This window comes from Trichoplusia ni, chromosome 7 (genome assembly GCF_003590095.1).
Source record: "Trichoplusia ni isolate ovarian cell line Hi5 chromosome 7, tn1, whole genome shotgun sequence".
NCBI classification, from domain to species: Eukaryota; Metazoa; Arthropoda; class Insecta; order Lepidoptera; family Noctuidae; genus Trichoplusia; species Trichoplusia ni.
This window is the reverse complement of record NC_039484.1, coordinates 2924999-2949596: the sequence shown is the minus strand read 5'-3', so window position 1 is coordinate 2949596 and position 24598 is coordinate 2924999. Positions and strand designations below refer to the sequence as shown.

General features: G+C 36.0%; 2 protein-coding genes across 2 annotated transcripts in view; one reads left to right on the top strand and one right to left on the bottom strand.

Annotated features, from left to right (window-relative positions):
• Positions 1-24598, top strand: part of LOC113495942 (calsyntenin-1) — a 244186-nt gene that overhangs the window by 54832 nt on the left and 164756 nt on the right. The window lies entirely within an intron of this gene.
• Positions 220-5647, bottom strand: LOC113495946 (acanthoscurrin-2-like). The gene is made up of 2 exons (XM_026874952.1): positions 602-5647; positions 220-427 (listed from the first exon to the last, which is right to left on the bottom strand). The coding sequence occupies exons 1-2, from the start codon at positions 1172-1174 to the stop codon at positions 272-274; spliced, it is 729 nt and encodes a 242-aa protein (XP_026730753.1). The 5' UTR covers positions 1175-5647; the 3' UTR covers positions 220-271.

The following is a 24598-nucleotide window of genomic DNA, read 5'->3' as shown; positions in this document are numbered from 1 at the left end:
CGGCTTTCATCTTTGAATTGTCTTGTGTAAAACGTCTATCTATCATACCTCCGTAGTTCTGTTAACACTGACCCTTAGCAAGATTGTTGGATTGTAATAGGTTAACGATCGCAATTACAATACTATTAGGTACAATTTATGAACATGATGTCATCTTAAGAATTGCAACACAGATCCTTACATTTTGAAATCCGTTTTAGATGGAAGAAAACACGAATGAACCATAAGATTTTGTATTTATTCCGATGAATTCTAAAATGCTTTTTAAGACTCAACCTCTTAGGTAAGACATACCATGGTTGTATTGGTTGCCGTAACCCTGCTGGCCGGCTCCGTAGTTGTTGTAACCTCCTGCTTGATGACCTTGGCTTCCTCCTGCCGTGGAGCCTCCTACGTTGTGACCAGACGATGTGTGCTCGTGTGTGGTCTGGGAACAAAAACCGTAATAAGTGGATGAGCAGAATACTTTAGATATGTTCAAATATTTGTGCGATCTTCTGATGGCGTCAAACGGGTAGTGCGAGACTATATTAACCGTATAATTGAGAACTGGAATTTACGGGTTGCAAGTTTAGAATATGGATAAAGTGACATCACTTACTTGGCTGAAATCATGTTCTTGGTGACCCATGTTGTACTGGTTACTGGCACCGCCGGTTCCGTATCCGCTGCTGCCATAGCCGTTGTTGCCACCAGTGTAGCCGGCTTGGCCATAGTTGCTGCCGCTGTTGTAGCCGCCACCACCGCCCATTCCTCCTACATAGCCGGCGCCGGTGCCCACACCTCCGACGCCAAGACCGCCTGCACCCAGACCACCTGCGCCCATACCACCAGCGCCAAGTCCACCGACGCCAAGTCCGCCTGCACCCAGACCACCTGCGCCCATACCACCGGCGCCAAGTCCACCGGCGCCTAGACCACCGGGACCCATACCACCGACGCCAAGACCGCCAGCGCCTAGACCGCCAGCGCCTAGACCGCCAGCGCCTAAACCACCAGCGCCTAGACCACCAGCGCCCAGACCACCGGCTCCGAGACCGCCAGCGCCAAGGCTACCGGGGCCCATACCACCAGCGCCCATACCTCCGGCACCAAGGCCACCGGAACCCATACCACCTAAAAAGATAATACAGTTGGTTAGTTCAAGATTATTAAAATTCCAATTAAGAAACATTAATGAAAAAAACGTTGTACTTAAATTAATATATTACCTCCATATGGTAAGTATGGTACTGCTTGAACAACAGCCACCGCGGCGAGGACTACAACAGCCTGCAAACGAACAAAATAGTTAAAATGGCCAGGATTCATTCAGATTGTTTGTAATAATGGAAGGAATAAGCTTGGAGGTGTATTCTACAGCTTCGCATTTTGATCTTTATATTCAGCTAGTTAATCTATCCATTTGCTATGAACTGATAGGGATCTTATAGTCTTTCAATCACACTTCACAATTGGGTATTAGAATTAAACTCACCAAAACCTTCATTGTCACTGTATCACTGTTCAGACGATACTTATTGAATGTTCATAAATTAAATATGACTATCTTATATACCAGTGAGTATCGGAACCATTAGACATTAACAATTTGTTAATTAGCTTCCTTAATGACCCCAGCGGTGGTGCGTAAGGTTTAGGGAATTCTCATACATTAGAATTGGTCTTTGTAAAACCCTAATTGGTTCCGATTCATCAAATTTGCGCTAATTTGGAAATCCTGGTAGTGTGCTCTGGTTTTGCGTAAAATGCTTACGATTATGCATGGATTCTTTTTATACTTCTTGTTATCATGAATATGATTTCCAAGTGCACCTGCTATTTATTTTTCAAAACTTTAACATTGTAAATGAATAAACCCATCCGAAATTTCAATATTTTGTTAATTTTTGTCCGAGGTGCGATATAACTCATGGATTTCTTCATCTCGCTTCGTAGTATTTAAGCAATGGACCGTGTAATCAAACTGTTTATTCAATTAGACGGTTACAGCCGACGCGACCTCGTGTATGTTTATATCACACCGTTCTATCTCACGAACGCCAACTACTGGGAACAATTAAGGGCTTGCGGTGTTAGTCATCAACAGATAGATATCCAATGGAATTTGTTATGTTCAGTGCCATCGCTACAGTTATTTGTATGTGATATTCTAACAATTTGAAGTTTCTAGTCTTAAGTTTTTAATCATATTCGTAACATAGTTTATGTAGAAATAGATAAAAAATTGACGAGGTAAAGATAACTGTATGGATTTAGTCGTGACAAAGCAAACTTTCAGAAAGATTGGAACTTAGATTACATCCAAAGCCTGCTGGATTTTCACCAGTTAAAATCTTGCTTGTATTTGCGTTTACCTAGTTGCTTAGCTAGTTATTCTTAGAAGTAAAGTTTATGTGTAACCTATCATATATTTTAAGTTTTTCTTGGCTATATTTACGTCATCAAGACCGTTGACACGTCTATGTAAATAACATTTAGCTGGAATTTGATCACACGTGGTTCGGCTAAAAAATACCTCAATGTTATTAACTTTACATATTTGCTTTAAATTGATCCTTAATTCGAGTGAATATGGTTGCTTTTAAGCTGTCTGTAATGTGTTTACGTTATCCATCATTGATGGCAAAGTGGACTGTGTTATTGAACAATAAAGTTCAGTTTTGATTGTATTTACTAATATCATCGTACTCGTATGTAGTTTTCCTCATGGACGATTTACTTTCTTGCGCCGCTTAAAAATATTTACTTTATCAATATTTGGTGATCAATTCATAATTAATTTGCTTGAAAGATTTTTCTTAGTGCCTAGTTTTTTTCGTATTACTGAATGCACTCAACGAAAATGAATCACTACGGCAAGGAATCATAACATGCTTTATTTATTTAGATTTCATGTCAAAGAAGGCCTTTGCTCAAAGTTAGGACAATTGAGGCTATTTTATTTCTAGCCTCGTATTATTCAAAGTTTTTCTTGCTCAACAAAATAAATAGCTTTTATTACAAGTAGGATGTTCTCAGATACTTCTGAAACGCCATTGAGTCTAGTTTCGCCGTTCCAAAATGTCTTTCTTATAGAGACTACCCTTGGCGAACTTTACTAAGTTACCCTTTTAAAAATACAAAATTTCATTTACATTATAGAACAACGTAAGTTGACAACAACATGCTCAATACTGGTGTAGTACATCTAAATGTTTATGTAGTTATCTGTCATTTGGTTCCGGTTCCACATTTACAACTGAAGAGACATGTTTGTAGAATACTCTGAACGAAGAGAAACTGGATGTCTTCAGAAACGTAGCTTTCTCCACATTAAGATGTTGCAATAACATTTTGTAATTAACTAATTACAGTACATGATTAGCAATGCTATAACTATTTAAGTTCACGGGAAATAACATAATAATTAATATTAATACTCAATTAAAACAGAGGATGGTTAATTAATTAAAATAGATTAAGAATCTCGTGATGTAAATGACAAGTTTATAAATTCTAATATGTAACTACTGCTAACTAATCTTTAAAAGATGAGCGTTGATCAAAAGATAGCTCTGATTGCATGCGGAGAAAAGGGTGTGGTAGTTTTATAAAAAAACCTTTGTAGTAAAAAACAATAGAGCGACGTTCAACGTGACAATGCAATTGTTCCTTTACAATTAAAAGTAATCTACGTTACTATACAATGATAATAGATACATAATCTAGGTCCTTCAGTGGCCTCACACCAACCTCTTAAGTTAAGACTATTTTAGTTGTGAAAGAGAGGCGGCTATTGGCCGTGTAGGACGCTGTCTCGTTCCCACAAAGTACCAGTCTACAACAGAACGTGTTTACAATAGCTCGTTGAACGTTACAAAAACTCGACTTTGCTGAGTTTTCGCTACAGTTTTCAGGTGAAGTATTTTAGTAGATAGTTTCGTGAATAATGCTGGATTGAAGGTAGAAAGAGCATAAATCCCGCTCGGTCGCAGTAGTGCTCGCGTACATATTGTGTCAGCATTCTCTTGGCACTGTTCAAGATTATGCAGAAGGCTAAGACATATGGTTAACTTGGTGATAACGTTATTCTAAAGTAAGACAGGCAACGAATTGCTGGGCTTGGGTGAAATTACAGGTAAAAAAAGTCGAGGGTATTCTGCTTCTATATTCTATTGTCCTTGGACACATAACCAAAGTTTGTGTATTTGCACTTTAGGTTGCACTATTACTTCGTAATTACTATTATATTATTATAGCAGTAAAACACTATCGTAGATCAACATAGTCACGTAAAATGTTATTTCAAAGATTCATTTTTTTACATCCGAACTCCGCATTAACTGAATCTACGGTTATATCTACACAGTGCCAGATCCCGTTGTATGTTCAGTCTACGACAAACTTAATTACAAGCCTTCACGGTACCTTACACCGTTAGTGCCGGCACTAGAGTACCAGCACTAGGAGACCTAGGATACTTACCTGTTTACTGTCTCATTTGAGAGTCTCTTTGCCTGCGGTTTGATGTTAGTACCGCCGTGGAGTAATGTTTGCTAAGGCTTTGAATAAACCTAAATTTGGTAATGTTTGTCACATTTTTCTCATGCAAGTAAATGTATTGTGAGAATAGAGGGGAAGCTTTTGTTGTGCCATGAAGGTATAGAAATGAAATTAAATCTAGCCAAGTGCAGGTCAGACTCGCGATAATGAGTATTCCCTATTAATAGGCCAAAGAAGACCAAATATACTCAACCATTAAATTGAGTATCATACCAACCGCTAACTAGCGTAATTTCTTATAGTTTGTTGTTATAGAGGCAACAGAGATAAATTGTCGACTGAAATTAAAAAGTAAATGAATTTCTTAATGAGAAATACAAAATCTAGACATAGAATTAATAATTGCTAGAGCTTTTAATTTGATACCGAATAAAATTATAATAAACTTAAGAATGGATCTGAAAGAAATATAAACAATATTCGAGATTAATTGTCATTCGCATTTTAGTGTTCATTCACAAATTGTATTTAGTTTTGCTTTTTTTTAATATTTTAGAACAACACTTAATTTGAATGGTACCTACAAAACCAATCATAACAAAAGCTTAGTTAATTGTCGTTTAATACTACACACGAAACTGCCCCATAGATATGAAACCTATACCTTAATACAAAATCGATACACAAATATTTTGTTTCTTCAGCCAAATCAAACAATACTAATAATAAGGTTCAAATTCGCCACGTAAAATACTCCATTTATATCGTAGAAACAAGCTTAACAATCTCAGTGTAAAATGTACTGTTGCGTATTAGAAATAAGGTTGAAATTATCGGTAGAAAATACCACGCTTGCCATGTGGTAAACAAAATTTCATACTCCAAAGCAAAATGAACTGTGGATGCATAGATATAAGGTTGAATATCGCGTGGTTATACTCCTCGCTGTCCTATAAGCCCGGGCGACCCCCACCTCCTTGCCTCCCCCTGCCGCCCCCGCTCGCTACGGACCGGCTGCAGCGGCCGCCGGGCGTCAGTCCCATACCCGATGAGATGCCGAGTAGCCGGCATCACATCTGGTATGGATGGTAAGAACTGAACTAAACTGCTGATGTAATTTAATGTTATTAAATTATTTTTGTTTAATTTTATATCTAGCCTTGTGTTTTATTAAAATTACATGGTTCCTTAATAAACAATGCATTTTGTTTTATTGGTTTTCGTATTAATCGATATTTTTGTCTTGCGTGCTCGTCTCAAGTCTTGTTCGTTTGTTTGCGCTTACGCTTTTTAGATGATTTCTCAATTTCTACTGGGCGGATTTTTATAGAGGTTTTTTCTTTATTGTCTAAGGCGGTAAATGAATCTGGTGATCGATTTATAGATTTTTTTTTGTACTGAATAAGATGTTTTTTTTTATGATGTTGTGTATGAATTTAGACAGAAGTACCTAAAGAAGTTTTTGGCAAGCGGGAAGCTTTAAATATGTTTCGAAAGCGATAAGTTTCTTCAGATTTATTGTGAGCCATTATTTTACAGTATTAATAATGGTGATCAATATACATACTTCGATGAGTTTGGTGATTATGAATGCATTATAATGTGGTTAGGGCGTAACTGATGAGATAGTGTACTTTTGTACTACGTTAGGGAAAGAAAGAAAGAAAGAAGAAGAAGAAGAAAGAAATAACTTTTATTACGTGCTTGTGACCCAGAAATACATAAAGAAAGAGAATGTTTCTTCATAAAGATTTTTTGTAGTGAGTTTCCTCGTGAATCTTTGTAAGTAACTTGTGAGATTGGTGATTACCTAATGCCAGAGGTCACTAGCAGTAGTTATTATTACTTCACTTAAATGACTGAACTCATGTTAAATTATTGATTCAATTGATGTAATGGATAGTTTTGCAGTTGGTGTTTTTTTAAAGACAAGCTTAGAACGATAATCACCAAATTCACTCAGGCTGGTGATTATAGGTAGTTCTTGACGACGGCTATTTAATAGAATGGTATCGAGGTTTTTTATGACCGAAAGAATTTTAGTCACTTATGAAATTGGTGATTAATTTAATGCGTTTTTGGAATTGCTTACTTAAACGACCTAGTTTTCTTTCATATTAGAAACAAGCCTCATGAATGTCGTTTTCGCTTTAATATTCTAAATAGATTTTTTTTTCAGTATGTATTCATACAATGTCTTAAATGACAAAAAGTCTGTGAAAGACAAATAATTGTTTCAACCACTAGCACGGCCAAATAATATAATGGAATATTACACAAAATAATTATTACCTACCAAATATTTGACTCTAGATAAACATTAGTTCGGCTTTAACAAAGACTAATAAACGATTCTAGATAACAGATTACATCGGAACAGTTCAATTTAGAACAATTCATGTTAATCGGAAGTCCGGGCCTGTATTTATACGTCCCTATAATAATTAATATTTTTAACAAAAACGTCGACTGTAATTTCAGACGGCATCGAGCTTTTAAAATAATGGCGTCGAAAAGTTTTCAACGTTTAATTTTAACTTCATATAAATTACGATAATTGCATTTAATTATGAAAATTCCTTTTACTTCCGTTGTAAATTTTCAATGATTTCTCTTTGCTTTTTGTCATGGTCGATACATCCTTTTAATATGTTATAGGTCAGCAGTTTATCTTTACCTAAATAATCTTTGAATCGTTTATGTTACAAATCTCGGGGTTGGCAGATATTTTTTCTGGTCCAATTTTCTCTTTAGCCAAAGTTGGATTTTTGCTAAATGAATGTATTTCCACCTGCAGTTCTAAGTAACTCTGACCAAAATTAGATTTGGACTTCGTAAAGACTGGCATTCGGGGTTTAGTTTGTCATCGACCGGTTAATGGTTGTGAGGGGATAGAAAATTGGTATTACTAACCTTCTGTATCCCCATACCTATAAATAAATCGATTAAAGAAAAAAACTGTTCATAGTGGGTTCCGTGTAGAGAGCACCACGATTCTTGAGCTTCTGCCTTGTGACAGACTGCAAACGAACAATTATTGGTGTGACCCATGAAAGCTTCTTCTGGATCCATCTTACTTATTTCCGATTTTTCTTTGAATAAATGAGAAAGGTAAATTACATACCCATCATGATTCCTTATTTCATCAATGTTAGGTCCATATCAATCACGATCATCAAACATCATTCGCACGAGCCTCATGTAACCAACCAGTGTTAACAGGCCTTTTAATTGGAACCTCCCTCATAATCCCAGCTGCACGTGTCGGTGTGTCGCAGCTCTCGGCTCACCTGAGGTGGGCACGTGTACCAGAGTATTAACATGCATGTATTGCGGTTTTATACCTTGTCGTGTATATACTCATGGTTGTTTCGGGGTCGTGTTTAAAGCTGTTGATGACGTTTTGATGATGGAATTTTTCAGTTCAGGTTTTGATTATTTCGAATCTGTATATTTTTTGTTTTTTTCCTGTTTTTCTCATGTTGCTAGTTTTTTGACACAAAAATAACAGTCATGAAGCTAAGTTTAGGACAAACGAAAGAAATACATTACGTGTTTACGAAAGGTGTTACCCAAAATTGCTACAATCTAAGGCTAGGTATTAGACATTATCATTATTACATGTACGTCTGACGTCTACATAGGCTTGCGTAGCAATTACTTGATTTAATTGTTCAGATGTCTCCGAAGACAAATTAGAATTGTATTAATTAGTTAATCACAAATTGACTTGAGAACATTTAACACGATGGTAACGTTTCAAAGTTAACTTAACTCAATTGAAAGTTTGTTAACAACGTTATTGTTTCAGGGACTCCAGACTTATTTATTATTTACAAGAAACTATGCTTGTGGTTGTCTGGAGGTGGACGTTTCTGAGAAAACCGGAGTTTGGATGTTGAGGTTAGGTGTTTGATCGGTGTTAAAGAAATCGTGAGAATTTTGGCAAGTGGATCTGATGAAAATTGGACCAAATTGTGCTTTACTTGATAATTGAAGTATTAACACGAAAGTAATTGAAGATAACAGACCGCTGCCTTTATTCTATCATCGACTGAATACATTTAACACAATTCCGCACATTTCATAAAATTAATCTTCCTGAAACAGTCTAAAAAGCCTGACCCTATTGAGGTCTAAAGCCAGAGAGACTATTATCAGGGAATTCTATCTCAATATCATCACACCATCAGCCTGAGCTAAGTCGAGAAGTTTTAGCATTATTAATGAGTTTCCAAACTAAAAGATAATGCCTGAACGCCGGTAATGGCGGCTAATGAGCCGCTTTGTTAACTCTCTCTGTTTACTGGTTAACACATATTATGGTGATTATCGATCAATATTACATTATTTTTTTAATCTTATGTGCTATATACATATTATATATATCTCATCATCGTTAGGTATATTATAAACGAAAAAGGTTGTACCCATGTTTCTAAACCCTTCACGCTCAAAACCTAAACAAATTTATGTGAAATTGGGTAAGGCGTAGATGTTTTCTTCATTCACATTAAAGCTACATTTTACTCTACTATCTTCAAAATGAAGGTAATATTTTGTCCCCAAAACCGATATTTGTACATACGGACAAAGCCGCGGCAAAAATCTAGTATCTGTTACATTATTTATACTTGCGGTATGTGTGGTTATGAAATGGTTTCATGTGTATTTGTGTATCAAATAAGCTTTTTAGAGTGTTCTATTGTTGATGTTGTGAGTGACATTTTCCATCCATTAGTAAATTACAGCGTTGGAGTCTCTAATTATTTTTAACTGGCTACAAAATGGATTAATTTTGAAGTTGATTGTATGTTATGGACGGTGATTTATTTGCACACTATCAAAAACGATACAAAAAAAGTTTAGATGAATAACCAATTTCATATTGTCTTATACCTTAATAATGCAGAAGAAAATGTATCATATATAAATACCTATAAGTATGTTTATCGCTTGCCATAATACGTGAGCTTCTTACCTTTAATGTCTTAGTTTGTGAGGATGTCAGGGTCGTCCGCTAAGCGCCGCGTCCATTACCAGATATTGATCGGGGCTATTGTTTCGATAAGGGTAGGGTGCCAATGTTGGCGGGCAGCGAGTAAGAACGGCAAGAGGTATGTGTACTTCTGTTAATGTGTACTTCTATTTAATATAAACTAGTCACACATGAAATAACTTCACGTCATGTTTGTAAATTAAAAATACTTCAATAAAAATGAGTGTATGAATTCCTCATAAATGTTATACTAATTGATATTGCTTTAGAAAGTATGGCATAACAATTTCTATTATTGTTTGAAAGCAAAAATAATTAATCTGGCGCATAATTGAGGAAGCAGGAAATTTAATATTGTAAAGGTAGAAACAGTATCCATAATATATTATTCTCTATTGCTTTAAATTAATTTAGTTTCTACATAACTACGTAATACACTTTCGTTCAAAGTAAAATGCTATATAATAGTCCTCTTTATAGAGCGTATGTATTTTAAATTTACAATCGATGACTTTGTTTTTTTTTTGTTACCTCAAAACTTTCGATTGGTTAAATGGATTAAAATGATCCTCTTTTATTTGGCTTAAAATACCTGTCATTTGGTCGCTAAAAATAAAAGGACATTAGACCAGAAAATACCTTTCTTGTTGTTAAAATAATATTATGTACCTACTATCTATTTTAAAAGTGTTTTCCATGTAGATATTGTCGATTAACAGATAAGTAGTATTAATTTCGCTTTCAGTCGCACCCCACATTCTAGACGGCACCGTGCCATCATTATCAAATTTCATTTTCCATTGTGTACCTCTGAAATTCAGCTGGAATTTATTTTCAGATGGTTTTAAACCTGAAACCTTATAATTCAAAATATATTAAACTAAAGTGCTTATTATATTAAGTTATGCGCTTTTTATTCTTTATTGAAGTAGATAAATTTATTTTTAGATCTTGACTCGAGCACTTTGCTTCATTGAAAGTGTATTTAACGTTATTGATCTATTAATTAAAAAGGAATGCTTGACAATACAAGCAGGTATATGTACATCTGTTTAATGTTTATATGAATTTCTATTTGTCAACCACCGAATAGTTTTGATCCGTTTTAATCGTTCATCTACCAGCAGTTACCGATTCTAAAATTGTTGTATTATAAACAACACCTTGCCAAAAACATCTATTACTATGTAAGTTCTGAATCTTCTCTAAATTTTAGAAACAACCAACGTTCAATTGTTTATTAAGTCAGTTCCAGGTACTACTTTTAAATATAAATTGAATTTTAGTTCTTGATTGTCTGTCAGTATTTTCAATAGAAAATAAAAATTGTTCCCCTGTAAGCTAAAAATACACACTTCATTTCAAACTAAATTGAACCCGAAAAGTCTATTCTCAAATTGTTGAAAATCAATTTCGAACGAAACGTTGAGCGCCTGTCAAAAATATCATAGCAAGTTGTAACACAACATTGAACACAGCGAGTAACCGCAGGCGTTCAGTCGCCAACAATTCAACTGCTAGGCGCAGATAACTGCGGTACTGGTTTTAATTAAACGTATTTCCTTGTTGGTTTAGGATTCAAAATGGATAACAGACTACATTGTTGTACCATATATAGCTGAGTAAACGAGAGAGCGCAGATTTTGCGTCAGCAAATAAAGATATTCTTTATTAAAAGCGTATTTCGTGCGGCTTTTAATTTGACAACATTCATTCAATAGCACTAACATTGCCTACTTGCAAGTTCTAAGAACTATTAGTGAATACGTTATGAATATGCGCATATTTCTAAGTATGTTATTATTGAGCAGGTAACAATATTCTTCTCGAATGTGTTTTGAATATTGACTTTAGTAGGAGTAGCATTTTCTCTTTGTTTCATGTTAAATAGCTTTGTAAGCCTCGGGAACTACCACCAACGCTTGAAGTAATATTGTTTAGGTTGTGGAAGCGTGACAGCGCACTCTGGGTGTATAGGGGCATCTCTCTCCCACACCAGCAATTATGTTATTTTAAGACGTGGTAGTACATCTATAAGGCCTCTACATCTAAGGTTTCAGTTTTCAATTAAACTTTTTTGCATGCGTGGAGTTTTAATTATAACGAAGTGAGCTTGTGATATTAAATTACTAATAAGGTTATTGAGACGCACCGTCTTTGTTCTTTAAAACATGTTTTTGTATTCTTAATGATTTTAATATGCAACAGTTAAAAAGCGAATGTCTGCATAAAAACTCAACTTGTTAGTAAGCTTATTAGCATATCATTTCGTATGCTAGAAAAATAGTACAAACACTAGAATTTTTGTGTGGCATATCAACATAAATTTAAATGTTCTGCAGTGCGTTGCCCTGCGAGTGAAAATACTGTAAAGTACCAAAAGTACGAATAAATAGCAGCTTATAGTAACACGCAAATGTTTGCCGCAAACATGGAGTTAATGAACTCTTTATTGTGTCTGTAAATGAAATATTGAGTGTTTAATTTGTTTGAATATTTTGTTTTTTTTTTAATAATGCGTCAGTTTGTATTGATTTTCTAGGATCAAATTGTTTATCCGTGCCTTTGACACAGCTAAGCTGTAGATACTTAGTGAAAGCAAAACTTATTCAGTCTGTCTTTGAATTGACTATAGTTGTGTTGCTGGATTTTGGCGTGAAATAAGCTTGAAGTCTAAGAAGGGCATCATAACTCGCAAAAATAAATAACAGCTTCCAATTCACAAATATGAAGCACACGCGTTAGGTTTATTTACATTATGATCGCCGACTCACCCACATTTCTATTCCCACACTAAATAATCCGTTCATAAAATAACTCGTCCCTATAAGTTATCTCCACTATCAGCCTCCAGCCCATTACGGGCACTCACTGGCCGCTCCCGGGGCCCCGTGGCCGCTCTCGGGCCGCTGCTGACAAATGGCTTGCAGTTTGTTAGCCGGCCTCCAACGCGCCCAGATTGCGGAGACCACAAATGTGGGTAAACTATCCACTGGTCGAGTCCGTCAATACGTTATCAGAGGTACTGCGGTACTGTTATACTGGTTGTGTTGAAGTGAACTGTGTGTGTATGGTTAATATTCACAAAGGAAACACTTAAGTATTGCATATGAAAAGATTCAGTATTCTGTATAACTAGTCTTTGTTGGTTACATATCTGTAATGCTAGCTGTTGCTCCCAGCTTCACCCGCATGAATGTTGGTTTTAAGTGTGAAAACATTACAAAAACCTAATTAAAAATACCAAGTTTATTGGCGCGTGACAAGTAAAATATAAGGATCTGGATGACACTTATCGAACAGATTCAAATTTTTTGGGTAAAAACTTTATTAAAGGTTTTAACGGCACCAGTGTTTTTGCATGGTCAAATAGTATATTATACAAGCAATACTTATTATGTTATCACATTAAATCTGAGTGGGAACTGGTGTCTTATAGTACAGACTCCGGTTTACTTTAAAACACCAATGGGGTTTTTCATAGACGAAACCTTTAAACTATTACGATTTTTTACAACATAAATATCCTCAGAGTACTGGAATTATTTTATTTGTGGTTGAACATTTTTGTAGAATATATCCTGCAATATAACGGTAAAAATAGAAGCAGGTAATCCATAGATTACCGCAGTAATCTGTGACAGCTTATATTAAAACGAGAGAAAAGTAATAATGAAATATCCGACCGAATTTCCCGAAAGTCCTTTGTCAAATATTAATTAAAGCGAGGTTAATATAAATAATCCCTACAATTAATATTACATGCGGGGCCGTATATATCAATATTTGATCGCGGTTCGATGGGGTACGGAGAATGGAAGGTAGGTAGGCACCTTCAGGTAGCCATAACATAAATCTCTGCATATATCTAATGGTTTTACCCGACTCAGTTAGAGGATGATGTATTTAAACAGAATCCTCATGCAGGCGAACTCATGGATAGCCACCTTTTGGAAGGAAGCGGGTATCAGACTCTTGGTTACGAAACCGGCAGCGCCGTGCAGCATCTCCCGCACTTGGTGCGTCGCAATACGTTGAGCTTTTGGATGTCTGCATTGGCTTATGAGATATCGCTGAAATCGTAAAATTATCAATCAGTGGTACAATGCATAACTGTGCCACTGTTTTTTATACTTATACTACTATATATAATTTAAATTAAACTACGAAATATTACTTTCTATATAACATAGACTGTCCGTGGCCACTCGTCGCCCTATTCATGTGAATAAGCAATTTGTACTAAACTTTTTTGCTTTGTTTTCAGGTAATTATCACTGCATTATTGAAAGCGTCACCTCTTTCGATATTTGTAAGTAATTTGTTGTAAGCAATATTTACAATTCAATAGGAGACATTCTTAACAGAGTCTATTAAGGAATTAAAATGTGTCGGTCTTACGTTTCTTTGTATGCACGAGTTTCATTTTCGATTCCAACGCAGACAAGTACCAATGTAACTTTTCAAAGTCAAATCTTGACGAAACCTGCATTCTAAGTATTGCAATCTGAAATCGCCAAACCGCAGTGATCAATACAGACACCTAACCTGTCTGTGAAGAGGCTAACTGGCGGTTATTTATAGCCTTTTATATTTATACTAGCTGTTGCCCGCGACTTCGTCCGCGTGGTTAGAAGATATAAGCTAGGAATTTTTAAACGGAAGCCCTCGAAGATGCATAAATTTCCCTGTTTTTTTCCCGCATTTTCCATTGTATCTTCGCTCATATTAGTCGCAGCGTGATAGTATATAGACTAAAACCTTCCTCGGTGAATAGTCTATTCAACACAAAAGAAAAGAGTTTTTCAATTTGAACCAGTAGTTCCTGAGATTAGCGCGTTTAAACAAACAAACTCTTCAGCTTTATATATTAGTATAGATTTATTAAACAAAAATAACTCTTGAATACAAACTACTGCATACACTCAATACTTTATTTACAATAATCAATTTATTTATATTCTTAGTTAATTAATCCAGTAGATAATATATTTAATATCTAATGGATTATTTAACACATACCTCCACCTCAATGTTTCTGATTAACAAATCTCGTGGTGCGTCAGTAGATACTATTACATTATTAATTAACAATACGGCTTTAGTAAGTAGCAAGAGTTAATCAATTTTACTAATTAGATATTTGGTTAGTTGTTTCTATGGAGTAACGGTGTTCTCACGGAGTTCATAGCAATATTTTTTTGATTAAGAAACCTTAAAAAAACCTTTTTAAACTTTGACTTGTACTTCCATATTTTTTCACTCTCTTAACATTTTTCCTTCCAAACGCTTGTCTTTCAAAATCATAACACTTCGTCGAAAAAGATTTGAAAAGAGAGGAGGAAAGCCTTTGCCCAGCTGTGGGATCTTACAAAGGCCTGCTAAAAATGCTTTTTTACTTATTTCTATCCCAAAACCTACAAGAAAATCAAATATAACTTATTTTATATTGTTTAAGCGATACACAAGCTAACCGTACAAGAAACCCCTTCTTCATAGCTAGTTATATTCCGGCAAACACTCGTAAATACATTTTTACTCGTAATACAATAATATCATTGTCGCTTATTGGGGTGTCTGTCAGTACAACATCGTCAACCCCCACCGCTGCGGTACACGGCAACGCGAAACAATCATATTTCACGTCCCGACTACGCGACGTCAGCTGACGTTGTATAAACTGAGATATACTTAGTGTACACTACGCCACTGAATGATATATAACAAGCCGATTTTTGTAATATAAGGCTCTGTTTCGCCTTTTTTGTTATGCTTTTGACAGGCTGACTCCTGGGACTGGTTCGGTTCAGTTTTTATTTTAATTATTTTCGATTCTTGATCAAACCAAGCAAAGATCGAGTAGCCGTTCAGTTCTGTCGTTAGACGTCGACAGAGCGTCGTACAACCGTTAGGCAGAAGGTGTAAGCAGAAACAGAACCTGTATCAAATCCAAGATTGCGTAAGTTCACATACAACTCTTAGTGTCGTTGTGTGAACTCAGATCACATTGTGTGAAGTGTCTAAGTTCGGCATTTATTACTAACAAGACACTATCCAAAGGAGAAAAAGTTCTCTTTAGTGACTAGTCAAGAAAGTTGTTCCACACATTAGTGTCTCCGTGTATACGTACCTTAACGAGCTTGTCGCGTGACATGCGAGCGTTACCGGTATGGACACGCGCCGCAAGTTTGTTTTTATGTTATTTTCAGTACGTTGTACCGCGACCTACTAATTTATTTGGTAATGCTCTGCTAGGATTAGGTTGTAAGTGTATATTGTAATGGTTTTTTATGTAGATGTTTGCCATTTCGCCTGCTTTTAAACACAGAGGTCAAAATTCAAGCCCCAAATTTAGTTTGGGTTTTATGGCATATATTTGAAGTTTTAAATTTGTTTTATGTTGTAAGCCGAATGCCTTATGATATTGGCAAGCATGCTGTCACTTCTTCTTACTCATGACTTACACCCTTTTTATATCCTCACGAGCGTAATTTATTCATATCTTCAATGAACTATCATGAACATGAAATACTTAGTCCTCGACTAGAAGAGGCACTATATTCACAACTATCCCGACTCACCAGATAAGTGTGTAGTTAATATATTCATAAGAGTGCAAAAGTGGCGTCAACCCGCGCTCGATGGAAGGGACCGCCGTTATTAACGGCACCCGAAAATACCCCGACTGACCTGCCTCGGGTTTATTATGACATTTTTGTTACCCCATGTGAGGAACGGACAGAATTTTTATTGAAAAATCTTTATTTAGGGCGGATAGCGTTAGTATTTATATTTATAAAGGTTACGGTTTGTTTAATCTAAGGTGTTACGTTACTGGTTAAGTTGTTGAAGTTCTGAATAAAATATTTCCCAAAATCTTCTCTGATTTGCGGCCCAAAATCAAACAACCAATAACAGCACTTAGCTTTAGATGTGACAGATGATTCTCTAAAGTTTTTCTGCCTGTCAGCCTTTGGAACGGGATTGAATGCTAATGCTTGAAATGTTGACATAGCCTTTCAGATAAACGGTTCCATAGATAAATCTCAGATGTCAAGCAAACGCAGCAGTAATCAATTCAATGATCAAGTGAAAGCCTCAGCACTCGAACAAGGCTCGCTAACAGAACCTTTTAAAACTGAGTCCTCCAACTTGAGAAGACGCCGTAGGGCTGGGGTTGCCAGTTTCTCATATTTTTTTCAAATTTCAACAACTTCTCCAAGTTTCTCATACTCCAAAGAGGTGAAACTTTGAGGATTTTAATGTTTCTCCGTCGAGAGACTATTCGAGTGATCCCGTTGTTGGTTTAATACTTTGATAAATATGGCTTCTTGTTAATCAAATTTATTAATATTCCTCTCTTATATTTAGTACGCTAAGTTTACTTCTAATATTTTTGTTTAGAATCCTTTGATAAAAGTTTTGTAAAGTTGAGTTGAGTGCTTTATTGAGTATCGTCAGAAGTACCTTAAAATCAGACCAAGAACCTAAGTATTATAAGGAAGTTGTATCAAGGCTCTCTCTATAAATAGATTCGATTTATTTGCTAGCGAGTTGAGCTGGTTTTTCTATATTACATCGATATGAAATAATTTCTGTTGCTGGTTAACTTTAGGGTGATGATTTTATTTTGACAAACTTATCCTTAGCTAGATTCCTAGTTTAGCCAAATCTAAAGCAGTGTGGAATGTGGTAATGCTTGTGATAATACTCGTGTTACTTTGTATTTCTAACCTGTCTTTGTTAAAATGGCTGTGATATTGTGCATCTCTGTCTACCCACCCGCACAATGCAAGCGTTGTTGTAAAGGAATAATAAGAAACGAAAGCTGTCTGCCAACAAAAGGAACCGTAATAGCGTTTGTGACGGTATCTTTTGCCTCGCCCGCGCTGACTTATAAAAACATGCGGGCGCATCGTGCTCGGATGACGTCACCCACTTAGCTAGTGTTGATAAAATTGGACGCTTGACTCGACTCGTCGGTCAGTACATTGGTATCAACGTTTGCTTCGTATAACTGCGGTTGGGAGTTCGATCCTCGCGCTAAGCATGACGCATAGATAGTCGACTATTTAATAGTCAACTCATCTGCAACTACATGCAAGATCCACTTGGGAAGCGAATTTGCTCAACCGACATCTTCGAAGGTTGGGTTTGTGTACACTTCCTACATTTTTGGAAATACACTTTCCAAATGTGTGGGTTAAGTGTATGTAGTTGTGTAGTATTTCTTTTTGTAAATCTTTTTCTTCATGCTACAGTTTTTATTTCACTTAATTGGCATATATTTAATTAACTTTAAAACCTTGAATGGCCGCGTAATATCAACAATATTTTACGTAAATAATTTTTGACTTTAATATTCCATTAGATTTATAATACTAGAAATTCGAAACATTGTATACAGTAGTCCATGACTTATTTCGAATTTAGATGTAGTTATAAATAAACTTTCGAAAAAACCAAAACATTATTGAATAGTCAGTTAAGACGCACACCATACGATATTAACGGGTTAAAACATAATTTTATGACAGCTCGAAGGTTTTATATAATTGTCAACTTCGTTATGAAAAGAAAAGTTTTGTCAAAGTTCGTGTAATGCGTGGGCGTTAGCGGTAAGAAGATTGCCAGATGGAAATATTTACTTGATTAGACTCCATTAAAGTATAAATGGTTTATTTTTGGAGATTTGAACTTTATACATTATTTATTTTATTATTTTACGTAAAGTCCCAGACTTTATAGGTTAAGAATATTTTTCCCAAGGTGTAAAGTAAACTGAATAAAAAAAAAATCTGCTTGGACTGAAATCGGAGTGAAACCTTTTTCTTGAAGATGATTTATCACACATCTTTGAGCTTGATAACACCTTTTTAACTTGGTTAAGTAGCCTTAAAATTACAGATCATTATTAGGGTGAACAGACAACACTTGACATTGACAGACATGTTAATTAATTATTCTTCAAAAATCCTTTTATTTTCAGTTTTAATGAATGTCTAGCAATTTGTTTGGTCACCCATAATTCTAAATACAAGAGGCATCGTTAAAAATGTCCCTTCATCTAGATTTAACCCAGTGCTGAGTTACTTAATTACAGTTTTACTTTATAACGCCTTCCCAAGTTAAATTAGTTTCGAATTTGCATTGATACTTATTTTAAATGTTTTATGACTTTCTGGAGTTGAAATTTTAAATTAAATTTATTTTTAAAGTATTTACAAATTCCAGTGTGCATTGTCTGGTAATTATGGATGAAAATAATTCAGAGGTAGTTTATGAGACTCCTATCATATCCGTCTGTACTTGACTGTCTCTTTTGCTGGTCGAATTAGCATGGATAATAATGATAAATATCCTGTACATTCATTAATAAACCTAAACAGTATAAATAAGTATTTTTTTACTACTGAACTTAGCTATTTTTTTTACCAGTGAGCATTAAAAGTTACACAATACTAGTCGATAAGACTACTAAATTTTTCACAACTGAGCATTCACACCCACAATACCATAATAGCCACTAAGATTAGATAAGATAACGAAATGAAAGCCCATGTTATTAATGTACTATACATATTTCACTATCCATCTACATATATCCTATATAGGTTTTAATTTGAGTAGCTAGGTCGACTAAACACATTTATAAATCAACCAATCAAATGCGACATTACCGTCTCCAAGGTGACTACCGATCGACACACAATCAGGGGTCCTGCCACCGCCCTTTTCAAACAACTTAATTGCAACTGCTGAAGCAAGATGCAATTCTATTCCGTGCAGTGCGTTGTCTCGCTCCCACGACTGCAATAATACCACTTTAAGAGGTGCCGGTCGACCTATTGCACATTCCAAGGTATTGAATGTTCACAATGTTGAATATTTAATATATTGTAAAACAGGAGTGGTGTCACGCGTCAGATGCCTGTCAGATGATATACAGCGGGTCCTGACGTCATACGGATTAATTGTCATCTATTATTCAATTGCGTTAATAAATAAATGAGCTTAAGTGATATACCTTGTGGTGTTTCGGAGTTTGGGATCGTTCTGAAACTCATGTGAGTGTTAATACTTGTTTTTTGATCAGTAATTTGGCTTACAATATTGGGACTAAAGTTGAAAAGTCATGGTTTGAGGTTAGCCAAATCTTATGGATTATAATTATAGCAAGAAAAAGTAATGTAGGGATGCTAATTTTGAGCTAGTTCTGTTCTTTCTTGGGATTCTGTTAGCCGACCAGAAACAAATTATTTATTAATTTAAACTTTTATGTACAATTGTAGTCGGGCTTAAAGCCGCAAGGCATTATCTACCAGTCAACCAATTATCAAATTGTAGCGTAATATTAAGCAAAAGATTATATCAAAACGTAACAATAATTAACCTTAACAAATTCAAATACCACCACGTGGCGCAAGCCAAACCAACATTGCAGAGGAAACAAAAAAACACCTGACTTCCAACCGTCGAATGCGGTGGTCCGCGGTCTCTGATACCCACTCAGCTAATGAAACCATATCGGCCAGCGCTGGTTCATTTAGTGCTCGTCATAAATGGCTAGTGCAAACATCTAGATGTACCAATTTAGGGTACGAGGTTTATCTGTGTGTCTGTGGATGCAGGTTAAAGAGTTACTCAATTCGGGGTCAATTGGTGTTCAGTTGCCCATTATTGGAGTGTATGAATTGTATACTCGTACAACAATTTACTTATCCAATAATGATTCCAACGAAATATACTAAGTACATAAAAATATCTTTCGGACTTCGCAAAATTTTATTCCAAATAACAAAAGAACATCAAAATTCCGCATTTCGCGAATAACAATAAAGCATTTAACATTAATCTCGAAAACAATTGAATTCGCAAACAAAGAAACCTGGTCAAATATGAAGGTTGTTTAAATAAAAATGCCGCCATATTTAAGGGCAAGCCCTCCGGCGAAGGACACAATTCTTTCACTTTTACACAAAAAAATTGAGTGCCTCGTAAAAACTAATACTGTTTGGAGTGACAGATGTCTTACTTTATAATACCTTCGTTCTATAAGGAAATGCGAGCACTTGTTACGTAATTCAATATCGGCGGGACTTAGCAAATTGTCTTTTTGTAAATTATTCGAGTTTCTGCCGTTAAGTGGGAAGTTTGTTTCTTTTGCCCGTGGTGGCTTTATACAGGTTACAATTTATATATGTACCTGCTTTCGTGGGTTCTGCAACATCTGTGGCAGGAATAAACAGTATATGCCGTTACTTTGTTTCTTGATATATTAGGCAAGTTATATTAGTGACTCCAATGACGCCGCGCGGTCTTATGTTCAAGAACCACGATAAGTTTGGACGACGGTACTCCGAACTTAGTATATCTGATGGATATCAGAGACGTGTGAAACTTATACCTCATGCATTAAGAACCTAAAATCACTATCTATGATACAACTCTTAATTGAACAAACGCAGCTATAGCAGATCCTGTTTTTGGCTGACAAATTGGCATGGTTTTAGAAGGACGGAAATTCCCACTTCATGAATTAAGACTCAGATCTTCGCGATGCTGCACTTTATCTTGGCGAACACACTTTAAAGGTTTCTTCTTTCTCGTAGTGTTGTGTAAGCTCTTAGCCGGTAGTCCTTCCCATTAGTAAGGTAATCCAGTTAGCTCTGCTTATTGGGCACGCCGCAGTTTGTGGCTCGCTCCTGCTGCATCTGAATTAGACGCTTGACTGCCTAATATGCTTACAAGAGTGTACTGCAGTTTACGAAGGCATTGTATGAGGATAGGTTCTTGGCTTAGACGCGTGAAAGTTCCGCGAAACTTTGTTTTAAGCGGAAAGAGAAATGATAGTATAATATATTTTGTTTATTTAGTGGAAATCCATTTTGGAATCAACTTGATTGACGTTGTTTTTGATTTGGAAATTAAACTTCATTTATACCCATTGATATTTTTCTGCGTGAGTCAGATGGTGGCTCCATCATTAATTAGTGTGTGTTTAAATTGTACATGCATTTTATATGTAAACTTGGGTTTTCTCTCCTTCTCCTCTCCCATCCGAAAACGTATTTTGTACAAATGCGTTCTTAAAATAAACACTGTTTATTATTCATTGATTTGTTGTCATTGTTTACAGGTAAATATTTTCGACCCGATCCCGATGAAAGAGAAAAGAATATAAGTGAGTAGTTGGTAAAGGGATAGTATAACAGGATAATTGACAAAGTAAGCACAAAACTAATTATAGTTACCGAAGTATCTTCAAAAAACCTCGTAACTAGATAAGTCAAATAGAAACAATACGATTGTTTATTTGTTGTAAACAGTATTATTATAACAACATAATCCCAACTTTTTCCATCATCATTCGATTATCAAGTGATCCGCTCAATACCAATATACCAATTTCCAATACATTGGCGTTACACGACACCATAATAGGCCGCATATCCATTGCGGGCCCGGCGGAACGGTCGAACTTATAGAGCAAGCTATACCAAACCGACATGAAGTGCCGCGACCCGATGTCAATAATACGGTAGACGACGCCTTTTGCAGTTTGCTGTTAGGACCCTCCTTCACTAAAAGCTACGGCGAGGCGAACCCAGTGCTTGTACAACTAAATATTGTCATTTCGTTAGATGGATTGTAAATGAAGTTACAAATAAATGGTTACTGATTGGAAGAGGAGTCCAAACATCTCTCGCTGGAGATTGTTTTAATAAATGACTCCCGCATTTATCTTTGTAAGTTCATAAATATTTTTTGGAGTTTCATAACCTCAAAGTGGTATCCTATTATTAAGGCTCCGCTGTCCGTCCGTCCTTCTGTTAACAGGCTGTATCACATGAACTGTGATATTTCATATGTAGAATTTTTAAGTATGAACTTTTGATAAGGACATAAATTCGATGAGACGAATTTTCTTTTAATCATTTTTGCTTTCAGTAGTATTTGTGATACCTTCGATAAAGCTTATTCTACTTCTTGAATACCAATTAATGAGCTTTGACTTATGTCATTACTGGCTACGCTACAGGCAGGTTTTAATATACAAAGCTAAACACAGCTAGCAAGTCGCGCTGTCGCCGAGCGTTTTCAGTGAGAAGGGACCCTAAGTGACGTCACGGACCCATCACCGGCCGATTTCGATCGTTTTGTCGCAACTTTCTCTTTATGACAGAATTCGAGATCCCCTCCGAATAAGTTTTGTTAGGCTTTTTGGGATATTTTATAGGTAGTGTAGGTTTTATGTTGTAGCATATTGTGATGACTTTCGTAGCTATTTGCTTTATATGATCCTGGCAGTGAAGATAGAATGGAATCTAGGAAATATTATAGTGTCATGTGAAGTCGTATCATATTTTCATTAGTTATTAATACTTTGGCAATGACTAGGACTGTAATGTCTGGTTCTTACTTCTTTTGATAAAATAATGGCCTATTCGGTCCCCTCTTAGGAATATCCAAATAATTATTACTTATTACAAATTCCAGTCGTGTAAATCATTAACAATAACTGCCCATCTAATTATACGCTCGGCATGACGGCCATCTTGTGCGCTAATATACCTCACATTTTGTCGTTGTTTTCGCCATATTTAAATCACCTGGCCCTAACGGCCCAGTCCAAGGCCCTCCGTAATTCTACTCATTTAATAAAGGCCCGAAGTTCATAAAATCAGTAAATTGTTCACGTTTACTGTTTGATGGCCGCATCGTACCGAGGCTTCAAATAATTATGCCCTCGCTATGTAAATTTTCGTCTCGTGGAAGCTAGTAACGTAAGTTTTGCAGACGATTTATAAGGACTGGAGTGCTCAGTGTAATGGCATCGCGCTCCTTGTTATGTTCATTATGAAGACTTAACATCGCAGAGATATGGGACCTTAAGGATTTACTATCGTTAGTTGTGCTCAGAATGTCAAAGGTTAATAACGCCAAACGTTCTATGTTAAACTGAATTACAAATTGGTTTCTATTACGAAATGGCATTTATTTATACATCTGATGGATTTTCTCGGAACACGTTACCAGTCCATTAACCCAATACCATTTTCACGTTTCGTTTCCGAGGTCGATTTAATAATTTACGGATTGTATTGTACTAGGCTATGTGTACAATAACCACCCCGTGTGGCCGCGCCGAAGACACTTGGGTAATAATTTAGCCAACGACGTACGCGCGTTGCGTGCATGTGTGCGTGTGTGCATCGATCTACACTACTCGATTCATATCAGTCGGTAATAATTTTGTTAGCGCCAGCGTTCGTATCGGGAGGTTAGGATTTATGTGTTTATAGGCTGTGTTTTAACCATTGATCTTGATTTGTGTGTGTTATCAAACTCCGAATGTTCCATAAAACATCGCTCGCCGTCGGATATACGTTAGGTGTTAGCCACATGTGTTTGTGATTTATTATTGATGGTAAAAAAGGGTTTGCGGAGGGTAGCATGTGAATGGTATAATTTCTTTACTTGGGGAGTAAGTCATCAACGGATAGGGCTTTCATAACACTCGGTATAATAAACTCGTTTTACATTTTAGGATATTTACATTTTGACATCCATGGTGTGAGGTCTCTGAATCTTTATTCCACGAACAATTGTCAAATCGATTGGTCACAGCAAAGTAGACAGAACAAAGTCAAAATAACAGTCATTCGACGAACAAAACTTTATTTTCTTGCCGGCTTGTGTTCACTTCCCACAAAGATACCGCTCTCAAATTCGCTCTTGTACTTATCAATATAAAATTTTACGTTTTGTTACAAACAATCTTATGTACTTATCAAAATACATGTTTACTTTGAAATTCTAAATAATGCAGTATTAAACTCGTATTTCCTGATTCCGTGTGTACAGATGTTTACTGAACTAAACAAACACGTCGCTGCGGCGATGGCGAGCGCAATGGAAATAAATCCGCTCAAGGAGCTATCGCCGATGTTTGCACGAAGTCTCAAATACCCTCCTACCTGCAGGTAGAGGTACCCGGTAGCAGGTAGTACCTCGGAGAGAGGTCAATATTGAAAGTATTACTGCCCCCGTACGTCTTAAGATGTTTGTTTATATGGAAAGCTGCGGTGGGTAGTTATTGTTTATGGTTTT

Coding starts and splice junctions, on each gene's coding strand:
- LOC113495946 (XM_026874952.1), bottom strand. CDS start 1,174: ATGTTTCTTAATTGGAATTTTAATAATCTTGAACTAACCAACTGTATT. Junction 428..601: donor AAGAACATGATTTCAGCCAA/GTAAGTGATGTC, acceptor TTTTGTTCCCAG/ACCACACACGAGCACACATC.